The sequence below is a fragment of the Euphorbia lathyris genome, chromosome 4, assembly GCF_963576675.1.
Source record: "Euphorbia lathyris chromosome 4, ddEupLath1.1, whole genome shotgun sequence".
In the NCBI taxonomy this organism is placed as follows: Eukaryota; Viridiplantae; Streptophyta; class Magnoliopsida; order Malpighiales; family Euphorbiaceae; genus Euphorbia; species Euphorbia lathyris.
In genome coordinates this window covers 26,406,803-26,418,822 of record NC_088913.1, presented here as the reverse complement: position 1 = coordinate 26,418,822, position 12,020 = coordinate 26,406,803, and the positions used below count along the sequence as shown (strand labels likewise).

Below are 12,020 nucleotides of genomic sequence, written 5' to 3'. Positions count from 1 at the left end.
CATTCTTGATAGGGTTAAGATGATTGAATCTAAACCCATATTAACACTCATGGCTATTACACCAACTTTCTCTAAAGATCTTGGCATCAGCTTGTCTTCTAGAGATGAATACAGAAGCATTGTGGGGGCACTTCAGTATTTAACGTTCACTCGTCTTGATATTGCATTTGCAGTCAACAAGTTGTGTCAATTTCTTCAGTATCCCACTGATGAGTATTAGAAAAGTGTCAAACGGGTTCTTCGCTACATGCAAGGCACATTTGATTTTGGAATAGTCATGTCTACTAAACCAATATATCACATTCATTTTTACTCAAACAACGAATTGGGGTGGGTGCCATGATGTCAGAAAATCAACGGGTACATTATGTGTCTATCTTGGCTCAAACATAGTATCTTGGCAGACTCGCAAACAACCAACAATTGCTCGATCCTCTACTGAAAGTGAATATAAAGTTGTTGCTAATGCCACAGATGAGCTTCTATGGTTTAAATCTTTGCTCTCGGACTTAGGTTTTCCACTCCCTACATCTATTCAGCTTTGGTGTGATAACGTTGGGGCAATCTATCTCACTTCAAATCTAGTGTTTGTGCTCGAACAAAATACATTGAGCTTGATTATTATTTTGTTCGTAAACAAGTTCAAAATGGATTCCTCAGTGTTCGCTTCATTCCAACTGATAATCAATTTACGGATATTCTCATCAAGTCGCTTGTTACTGCTCGTTTGGCTATGCTCCACTATAACACTCTAGCCGTATAAGTACTATACAATATTTATTCTATATCTCATAGTCATTCAAAACCTGATATTTTTTTTTTCACAAGCATACATAAACACATACATAGATATAACCATTTATAGTACAGACTTTATTTCTGATTACATATATTACAGACTATGTTTGTATTTAACCCAAACTTTAAATATTCTACATGCTGGGAATAAGAGGAGAGAGCGCGAGATGGAACACAGCCAGCCGACCTTTCATCCATGCTATCTACAATATCTGAACCTTCTAGAAACTCTTGTTCATCTACTTCATCAACCAACTGAAAAATTTAGCGATTTATATGAGTCGCCACTCAGTGAATATAAACAATCAATGAATTATAAATCACATACACATACACATGTACAAATTCATGCATATAAAAATGATAAGCCTTTTATTAATTTTGTTGTGACACCACCAGCTAGACACTTCCCGGGATCAAGTAGCAGGTAAACGGTAACACATGTATTGCTGTACAGCCTTGTAATTTCATAATTCGACCTTTTGGCCCATGTAATCAAGTAATCCATGTAGATGACCATATAGGTCCACGTAGTCCATATATTTGACCATATAGATCCAAGTAGTCCATATATCTGACCATACAGGTCCAAATAGTTCATATAATCAAGTAGTCATAAGTGCTTAGACTGATATGCCACAACGTCATTTACATTTTCTGCAACATGTACATATACTTTGCATTTAAGTCATTCCATCACAAGTAATTCAATCGAGTATCAATTCCCATCAAACATGGCAAAACAATTCACAATATCACAAAGTCTCAATTCATATCAACATTTCAATCACAACTTCAGAAGCCAAAATATTCATATCATGTTTATACTCACAACTAAGCCGCTAGCTTCTTTGACGACGACTTGTACCTTCCTCCGAAATATCTTCAAAGTTTTGCGTACCTATAAGTATAATTTAACATATGATTAAAAAGACATCATTCTTTATTTACCAAATTCCATTTTCTTTTTCTCCTTTTATTCCGTAAACTTCAAGATCACATAATATTTCTCAATAACCCGTCAATACCAAAAACCTTGTAACTCTCTCTATACTAAACCAACTAACCTAATTCTTATTTTGTTATACTCCTGACTCATATATGAAGATCATATGAAAATTTTATAATTGTTCCAGAACCATCCGATTTATGGCAGAATTTCCTTTGACATCATATCTCAGCATCAATGCACCTGTACCAGTTTTGCTAATTTACTCATAACTTAAACTGTATAACTCCTATTGCTCTGATTCTTTTTGGTAAGAAAACTAGACATATAGAGGTATAACATATCTGAATATCAGAATTTTAGGATCTCTACATAATTGCCAGTAAAATTTACAAGCTGACCTGTTTCAGCATCTATGCAACACAACACACCTACACTTCCTTAGTGATTTTCTCACTACTTACTTATCCAATCCTAACCAAACTTTATAGGGGCTTACTCAACACATAAAGGGTCCACTTTCATTTTATACCTTCCTCAAATTCGGACCCTAAGATGTCCCAAACTATACAAAAAGAAACAAATCAAGTACAGATTGTAGATTAGACCTAGTCTGATTGATATTATCATATCTCCTAGTATACTTACCCAAATAGCATGAAACAGATTTTGGAATTTAACGAAGACATAAACTTACAACTTTCTCTTCTTTAAGATTCTAAAAATCAGACTCTAAAGATACGAAATTGATTTTACAAAACAATTGAGCAGCATACATTCTTCTTCTTCTACCTCTTCTTCTTATCCTTCTTCTCTTCCCTTTTCTCTTTTTGTTTTTGTTTTTAGGAGTTCTTCACCAAAACGTTCTGGAGAAATATGAAGTTTATCCATTGTTTTTAGAGTAATTTTTTGTTTTTATTTCCATATTTATCCATCTAGGTTACTCGTTTTACGACTTTGTCCAAACCAATTATCGTATTTCCAACCGCATCCCCTTTCATTGTTACACTTATGATTAGTGTTAACTAAGACTCTATTTAATCAATTATCATTCTAATTGTGTATGTATTAACTACTCATCTAGTTTATGTGCTTTGAAGACACATTTACCTTTATTTTCTACATTTACACGTTATCCTGATTTTACTCTCTATTTGAATCTATCATGGGGTGAATGACATTTAAGATGTAAAATTATTTCTAAATTCATGTGTCTAAATGTTATGAATGCACAAGATTGAGATGTTACATCCACTCTCGCCTTTTTGTTCGTGCTCACTATCATCTTGAGGGAGGGTGTTAGAGATAATATTATACATTATCTCTTAATTAGATTCTTATCTAGTTAGTATTCATAATTGTCTATAACAGTTATTGTTTATCTTAGTACTACACTAACTCTTGTATACCACTATAAATAGAAGTTTATGTCTAACCCTAACCAAGGAAATTCATTATATCTTTATACTTCGCTGTCTATCTCCATTATACATATATCCTCACCATATATTTATCATATATTCAACAGCAATCTCCGCCTAAGTTCAAGGCCGACTCTATATTATATTTATTTTCAAGTCTGAAACTATCTAAATTAATAGCATGATGTGTTGAATTGAGCTTGAGTTAAGTAAAATGTCGAACATGCCTATCATATGAGCAAGTTTTAGAGTTCGTTTGGTTTACTTGATTTTTGTTGTTCCTGTTTGTTGTTGGAAAACCCTATTTTTCATGTATAAAAATAACAATTCACTATACCAAACTCCTAATTTTTTTTAAAAGGAACCAAACTCCTAAATTAAAAAGTAAACAAGAAATGAAATACTGAGATTTTCTATAAATTGCCCAATTGAGTAATAATATTTTGGTTATAATCCTAATCAATCTAGAAATGTGCAATATAAATCGGTTGTTTTTTTTCCTGGTTTCGTCAATATTTTAGTTTAATATTCACATTTTTTGTTCTAAGAGTTATTTGATTATCCAACATGTATAAATGGGTTGGTAGTTTTTGGGGGCCCGGGTTAGATCAATGTTTTAGTTGAATATTCACCTATATTCCTTTTCTTTCCTTCTCAGGAGTTATCTGATTATTCAACATACATATAATTTGAATTAATTATATTTAAAAATTGTATCGAATTTAACATCTGAAATTTTAATAAAACTTTTGTTAAATTTTATTTTTTCTTTCAATCAACATAACAAATCTATATAATTTTAAAACAACGCTTCCTTAAAAAAAAAACAAAAAAAAAAACAAAGCTTCAAAAAGAAAAATAAATCATTGTAGAATAAGCACTTGCTTAATCCCAAGTTCATATAATTATCCTATAACTTAAATTGCATTTATAATAATAATAATAATAATAAAAAGTGCAATTTGATATGGAAAAGTTCTACTGTGGACGGTGATTCACTCTAACACCGTCACATTAACGATTAAATTGGGATGTTGCTATTTACTGCCCCAAATTATTTATCAGCGTCTCCATTTGGATAATTTTACCCTTTTAATAAAAAAATTCAAAATTAAAAAATTTGAATTAAAAAAAACACAAAATTTGGCCTAAGCGGATGCCGGATCCGCCCAATCCATTGATCCATTTTTAGCGACGAAAAACGATAAATTGTTCTATTTTTTGTGACGAAAATGTAAAATTTGTCACTTTTTCTGACGAAAAATACAAAATCGTCATAAAAAATATGCATGCTTTTGTTTTTTTTACTAAAAAAACATAAATTTTAATATTACAGCTCGTAATCATCCATTTTCGGGGTTTGATTGTTACATATTAGTTATTTTCATAATTTCAATTATTATTTTTTAGGTTTGTGATTTTGGAAATAGAATTTTTAGTTTTTAATCAAAAATTATGAGAATGACAAAAATGTGATATAACCAATCCCGATTCCATTGTAGAACCCTTAACTGCATAACAAATAATTTCATAAATCAACATTTTAACTCAATCAACTATTTTATTGATAACAGCTACTGCTAATTCATGAAACTAACTGATAATAGTCTAAGACCTCTGATTAAACTGAATTAACCAAACAAAAACTAGCAATCAATTCCTGCTTTTCTGAAGTTCATCAACAAGAGCATTAAGATCAGAATAAGATGATCCACCTTTTTCAACAGCTTTCTTAGCCATTTCTCCAAGTTCCTTCACTTTCTTCCTCATTTCTTCAGCTTCTTCCCCTTCCATTATCTTGTTCACAGCCATTTTCACAGTTTCACTCTTGATACTAGCTCCTCCAATCTGTGTCCATTGTTCGACACCAACTGATACACCAATCTTCAAGACTTCAGTTAACAACTTCTCATTGTAAAATTGCTCACCGCCGATAGGCCAAGTCACCATCGGTTTTCCAGCAGCTATAGCTTCGAGTGTCGAATTCCATCCGCAATGACTCACAAATCCTCCGACTGCTTCATGTTCAAGTATCACAACTTGTGGTGCCCATCCGCGAATTATCAGTCCTTTTCCTTTTGTTCTCTCTTCAAAACCTTCCGGCAACCAATCTTCATCGTCATTTTCTCCTGTTTGTCTTATCACCGACCAGATAAAGTCCTTCCCGGAAGATTCGAGTCCCATTGCAATCTCCTTCAACTGAGCTGCACTGAATTCACTTATGCTACCGAATGATAAATAAACAACAGAATTCGGTTTCTTCTTCGAGTTCAGCCACTTCAAGCATTCATGTTCGTCTATCGATGCTTCGATTCCTCGCCGCGATTTCTCTACAACAGTTCTATTGCAGAGTGAAACAGGACCGATAATCCAAGCTTTCCTTCCTAAAAAGTTTCTGCAATGATCAGCATAAGCTGGTTCGAGCTCGTAGAAACTATTGACGATTACTCCGAAACTCCTCAGTTCTGCTTCTCTGCATCCCCAAAACAGTTTCACAGTCTCGCTCGGGAAAGGATAAGCCGGCAATTGCTTCCCTGTTATAACGAGTGTTAAAATTGATTATATAATATGATATATATATACATGCAACAAAATAGACAGATCTACCTGTTATCGTAATTTCATCAGGAAGATCAGGAATGACGAACGGTGTGGGATCGGAGGTAACATTGGGACGCTTCCCGTAAATGTTCTGCTCAACAGAAATCGCAGCACACATAGCAAACAAACCATTTCCATGGAAAACAATCCTCGGAATCCCGAATTTAGCAGCGGAATCAGTAGCCCAAGGAAAAAACTGATCAGCGACGACTAGATCTGGACGGAGTTCTTGCAGGAGCTTCTCCAGAGGATGTTGAAGCAATGTTGTAGCGAAGGAAAATCTGTCGTACACATCCCAACCTAATTTTCTCGAGAGGATGAAATCGAGATGCTCGCAGCCTTCTGGTAATCCGGCCTCGGCAGTCGGAAATTGAAGCAATTGAACATCAATTTCTGTTTGGGATTTGATTTGCCGGGAAACAAGGGGCTGGTTGAGAGGAGTGGTAACAATGGTGGTTTTGAGATTTCTGGAAGCAAAAAGCTTGGCAATGTCTAAGATTGGAATCGTGTGGCCATGAGCCATGTATGGGAAGAAGAGAACATGGAGCTTAGGAGCTAATTGATGAGTAGCCATGATAACCTGAAATCTGAGAACAAAGCTGAAGAAATTATAGTGGATAATTATTTCGTAAGCATCAAGTATTTATGAATATGACTCATGTTTGACGTTTCTCTGCGAAGATATAATTAAAACTTTCTCTCCACGCACTTGATCCGTACATGTGTGACGGTATCCGAGTACGGAAGAGATGGTGGTTTGATTACTGTACGAGCATATGCGACACTAGAGTCCTCCATTGTACCACCGGTTTGAATCATTTTTAGCCACCAAATTTCATGTTATTTCACTCAAGAGTTGGTTCTGCATTTACCCAGTAGAGCAGCTCCTTAGGCCCAAAAAAAAATGAAGCCCAAATATAAAGTAACCAGTTTTTTCTATGAAATATTAACAGTAAAAGATGGTGGCTTCTATGCTTACTTTGTTTTTAATGAAGTAAGTTTTACTTTGTTTTTTCTACCATTTGATGAGTTTACTTTGTCAAAATTTATCACCATGAAAAAACAAAGTAAGACTTACTTTGTCAAAAATAAAGTAAGCATAGTCTAACCCTTAAAAAAAAATACTCATAATATGCTCTCTCGGGAAGAAAAAAAATTGCCGCTTCTCCTTTCTTTCTTCTTTCTGTCTTCAAGTTTTTTCTCTTTTTTGTGGATCTATATTAAGGAGAAAGAAGGAAGTTCCTTCTTCCTCCTCTTAACGGGTTAGGTTTTGTATTTTTTTTCGATCAGTGTTTATATATTTTATTGCATCTCTCTATCCGTTTGAATTGTATCTGTTCTCGATTATTCTACTGTTTATACCTTTTTCGGATTTAGCAAGAGCGGAAACGATTTATTTTATACGTGGATCAATATATCTACGTGGATGCAACAAACGAAAGGACTGAGATCGAAATGTTCGAAAGGGCCTAAATGATGAAGATTCGGTTGTAGTTGCTTTTCTGCGGATTTGGATTTCAATGAAGTATATGTTTTTTTGTTTTTTTGTTGGTTTTGTACCTTTTATGGTTTTTTATGCTCTTTGTAGTTTTTATGCTATTTGTAGTCATTTTCGTCCCATTGTGGATTTTGTAAGATTTTTTACCTTTCTCGTTTCTTGTTATACTTGTTGTTTTCGTATCTAATGAAGATATATACATTTTCATCAAAAAAAAATACTCATAATATTTACAACGATTATCAATTTTACTTTCAAATGCTGATCGTTAAGAGAAATTGTACCCCTAATATTAACAAGTTTGATTAATTTGAAAAGTTATTCATCAAACTGTGTCATTTTATAACTCATTAATAACTAATCACAAACATATTATTAGATGTAAACATTTTTATAAAAAATTAAAAATATACAGTATTTTGTAAGAGTTTGACAAAAAATACTACGCAATTCTCTTTTAGCAGTTGAGAAAAAACTGAAATTCTCTCTGCAGAAAACAAAAAAAAAAACTCCTCATCCTTTTCTTCTTCCTTCCTCTCCCCTTGTTCTGTCAATCTTTCTATTTTGTTGATCTCATTTGAGGAGGATGAAGGATCTTCCTTCTTCCTCCTCACATCGGGTTAGGTTTATGTTTTTTTATTGTCTTTTTAGTTTGTGTTCATATATTTCTTCGGAACTCTTTATCCGTCTTGATTGTATATGTTCTCTATTATTCTGTCGTTTATGTTTTTTTCGGATTTAGGTAGAGCGAAAATGATTTATCTTGTCCGTAGATCAATAAATCTACGCGGTTGCAACAAAAAAGGACTCAGATCCGAATGTTCGGAATGGTTTAAAGGATGAAGTTTGGATTGCATATGTCTTTCTACAGATTTGGATTAACGAGAAATATATTGTTGTTTTGTGTTTTTTGTGCCATTTATGGGCTCTTTTTGCTCTTTGTAGTCATTTTTATCCCTTCGTGGATATTGTATTTGTTTTAGTCTGTAATCATGTGAGGTTTTATTTCTTACATTTTGCTTCTTGTACTTCTTTATGTTTTATCTAATGAAATTACAAGCATTTCTTTAAAAAAAAAAAAGTTTGACAAAAAAAAAATTCAAATATTTCACCAAATTTATTTAAATTTTTTTTTGTAGGGAAAAGAAAGTAAAAATAAAACACCACAACAAGATAGCCCGGGATTAGCCTAGAAAAGCTAACTCCCACATTATCTTCAGAAAGCAAAGACAAAACGAAATTAGGGGGAGACAAGAAAATAGAGACAAGAGGAAATATTAATCTTCGTTATCATTATTAAATCACAGAAAATATTAAATATTTTTTTCAGAACCAACTAATATCAAATTGGTGTACAATAAAGAACAAAATATATGTGTTTTATATAATATATAATAATGTCTGAAATTGATCCAACTTGCGAACATTAGAGGAGAAATTGCTATTAGTTGGCTGCCAACGTTATGACTAAAATTGTACAATTTTAAATGTTAAAGATAAAATTGTATATTATGGGCATTTTTTGCACCTTATCCTAACATTAAAATGTTATCCCATTGTAAGTTTGATTTTACTTTCTTATTTTTATTATAAAAATAGAAATTTGTCATCTTTCATTCATTCATGATCTTTTTTTCTCATTAATTTATTCTTGGGCTAATGCTTCCCCAGCCCCCTTAACTTATTCAAATTGGTCATTTTATCTCCTTAACTCATCGAATGTCCTATTTACTCATTTAACCCCATAAAAGTGGTATTTCTCACCCCATCAACTTGTCCATTTATCCCCCCAACTCATAAAATGTTCTATTTACCCCCCAACTCATAAAATGTTCTATTTACCCCCTTAACTCCATTAGACCTATATTTATGCTATTTTGTAAGTGGAACCTAAATTGATACTTCCCCAAAAATCATAAGCCTATTTTGATACATTATCCCTACATATAATGTATTTAACTTGTTTATATTAATATTCTTGTTATTTGTGTTTTTTATTCGTTCTTTCTCTTTTCAACTTTTTTAACTACTATAAAGGGATACGGAATACCATTTTTATGGAGTTAAGAGGGTAAATAGGATCATAAGTGGTGAGAAATACCACTTTTATGGAGTTGAGGGGGTAAATAAGATATTCGATGAGTTGAGAATGGGTAAAATGACAAATTTGGACAAGTTAAGGGGGTGAGAAATACCATTTTTATGGAGTTAATGGGGTAAATAGGACATTCGATGAGTTGGAGGAGTAAAATGACCAATTTGAACAAGTTAAGGGGACTGGAGAAGCATTAAACCTTTATTCTATATATTTTTATTTTATTTTTTTTGGATCTAGGGTCCGTTTGTTTTACCTACTTTTTGTTTTTGTTGTTTGTTGTTTTGTGTTATGGTTTACTATTTGCTATTGGAAAAAGTTGTTTTTCCAAAAAGTAAAAATATCATATATTGATCAATCAAAAAAGATTCAACAACTAAAAGAAATATTGATTCTTTAGGATCCTTCCTTTCTTCAAACGGAACAAATAGAGATAGAATCAGACAGATTCTCTAAATGCTTCCATACTTTTGTAAATGACTATATTTTTATGTGTAAAATATAAACATGTGGTCACTAACCAAATATCTAAAATTCTTCTTTTTTAAGTGAAAAGGCAAACAGAAACATGAAAAGTAACAATCAAACATCTTTTAATTTAGTTTAATTTACATTGTACGATGACGAATATATGAAATAGATTTGTTACATTATCTATTTAAAATGGAACAATAAAAGACATTGAGCACCCATACCTTGGATTAACCCCTTGTTCGGGGCCATTTTAAAAAAAATTACTCTATTAGACCTGGTTGGGATATATTCTCCTAAAATGGGCTATTTCCAACCATGGTCAATAAAGTAAAAAAAAAAATTAATATTATATTACCCATTACGGTGCCATATGTACCGTAATGAGTATGTTGACAGGAATCCCACAAAGGGCGCCACTGTCCAAAATTTATAATAATTAAAAAAAAAATTAACCAATTTTACATTTTTTTATGTAATAATTTTTTAAAACTTATATAATAAAATTTTAAAATTTATTATATTATAAAAATAAAAATAAAATTATAACCGTAAGATTAGAGTTAAATTTGTATGATTACAATTAAATGCATTTTTTTAGCTCTCTCTCTCGGCGATGACCAAGGCGATCGTGAAGGTTAAGGGGGATGGGTCGGTGAAGGCAGGCGGCTGGCCTGTGTCGGATCTGGTGGTGGCGGGGCGCGGGCGGGGCAATGACTCCGGGATCGATGAGGCGTGGGCGGCGGCGGATGATGGGAGATCCGAGGGATCTCCTCGGGGGAGGAGGCGGAGCAGCGAGATTCGGAGGGATCGGTCGAGGGATAGGAGTAGATCGGAGTGGGTGGATGGTGGGGAGGCGGATCCGGCGGTTTCGACGGGGGGTGCCAGGGGTGCGTCGGTGCCGTTGGGGGCTTCTAGGGATGCGGCGGCCGATCGGGGGCTGGAAGGTGTTGGTGCCGCGGCCGCGGCCCTGGACTCGTTTTTCACGGAGGGACGCGCGCATGATTCCGGAGTTAGAGGGCCGCTTCTAGTGCTTGGGCCACAGGGAGTACCGGCCGTCTCTCCCCAGCAGGATGAGCATGCCGTGCGACTTTCGTTGGCCGCGCAGGCCGCGCAAGCCGCACAGACTGCGCAAGCCGCTCAAGCGGGAGTTTCCGTGGATTTGGGAGGCCCCTCCTGGAGGGATAAGTTGCTAGGGGTGTCAGAGGAGGATCCCATGATGGAGGTGGATGCTTTTGAGAATGATTCCGGGGATTTTCTCTCTGATTCCGATTCTGAGGATGGAGAGCCTGATAACCCGCTGTGTCCTAGGATCCGGCTGTCCTCAGATGACAAGCGGGTCATGAGATCGAAGTGGAAATTGGCTTTAATCGTCACTGTGTTGGGGAAAAGGATCAGTTTCAATTATTTTGCCCAGAGGATCCAGGCTCAATGGGCAAAGAAAGGAAAGGTTACTATCACAGACCTTGAAAATGACTATTATGTCATTAAATTCACAAGGGCTGAGGATTTCAATGCTGTTGTGAATGGTGGTCCGTATATTATCTCTAATCATGTGTTGGCTCTGAGACATTGGGTCCCAAATTTTGATCCCCATGATTGCTCTGTTAACAGGATCCTTACTTGGGTTAGGTTCCCAGGCCTACCTCTTGAATACTACAGTGATAGGTTCCTGAACAAGATTGGTAGCCTTGTTGGGAAAGTCCACCATGTTGATAAGACTACCATTGGGGCAGTGAGAGGCAAGTTTGCCAGGGTCTGTATTGATATTGATCTCGCTAAGCCTCTTCTTTCTCAGTTCTGTACTCAGAACAAGGTCTATCATATTGAATATGAAGGTATACACAACATCTGCTATGAATGTGGTATGTTTGGCCATACCCTTGAGGGTTGTCCTAAGAGGAGGAAGGACGTGGAGGAGTTGGTGCAACCTATCATAGGCGAAGCTGAGAAGAGTCAAGGGGAAGTAAGGAGCTTTGGCCCATGGATGCTTGCCAAGAGGCCAGTGAGAAGGAAGCCACGGGCTAATGTTAATGCTAATCATTCACCAGATATCAGTACGAAGATGACTACTCTCCAAATTGCTCCTGAGATCAAGGTCAGACCCCCGGATATTAAGAAGGGGATTGAGACTGGAGTGGACTCAGCTTCGGGTTCCGGGTCAAGGTTCGGTGTTTTGTCTATGGA

General features: G+C 35.2%; 1 protein-coding gene across 1 annotated transcript; it reads right to left on the bottom strand.

Moving 5' to 3' along the window:
* Positions 1-4,680: 4,680 nt before the first annotated feature.
* Positions 4,681-6,546, bottom strand: LOC136227865 (probable UDP-glucosyl transferase 73B6). The gene is made up of 2 exons (XM_066016634.1): positions 5,776-6,546; positions 4,681-5,702 (listed from the first exon to the last, which is right to left on the bottom strand). Exons 1-2 carry the CDS (start codon positions 6,341-6,343, stop codon positions 4,822-4,824), a joined length of 1,449 nt encoding a protein of 482 aa, XP_065872706.1. The 5' UTR covers positions 6,344-6,546; the 3' UTR covers positions 4,681-4,821.
* Between the last annotated feature and the right edge of the window lie 5,474 nt (positions 6,547-12,020).

Excerpts from the sequence above, each read along its gene's own strand:
- LOC136227865 (XM_066016634.1), bottom strand. The coding sequence starts at position 6,343 with ATGGCTACTCATCAATTAGCTCCTAAGCTCCATGTTCTCTTCTTCCCA. Across the intron at positions 5,703-5,775 it reads TGATGAAATTACGATAACAG|GGAAGCAATTGCCGGCTTAT; the intron begins GTAGATCTGTCT and ends TCGTTATAACAG.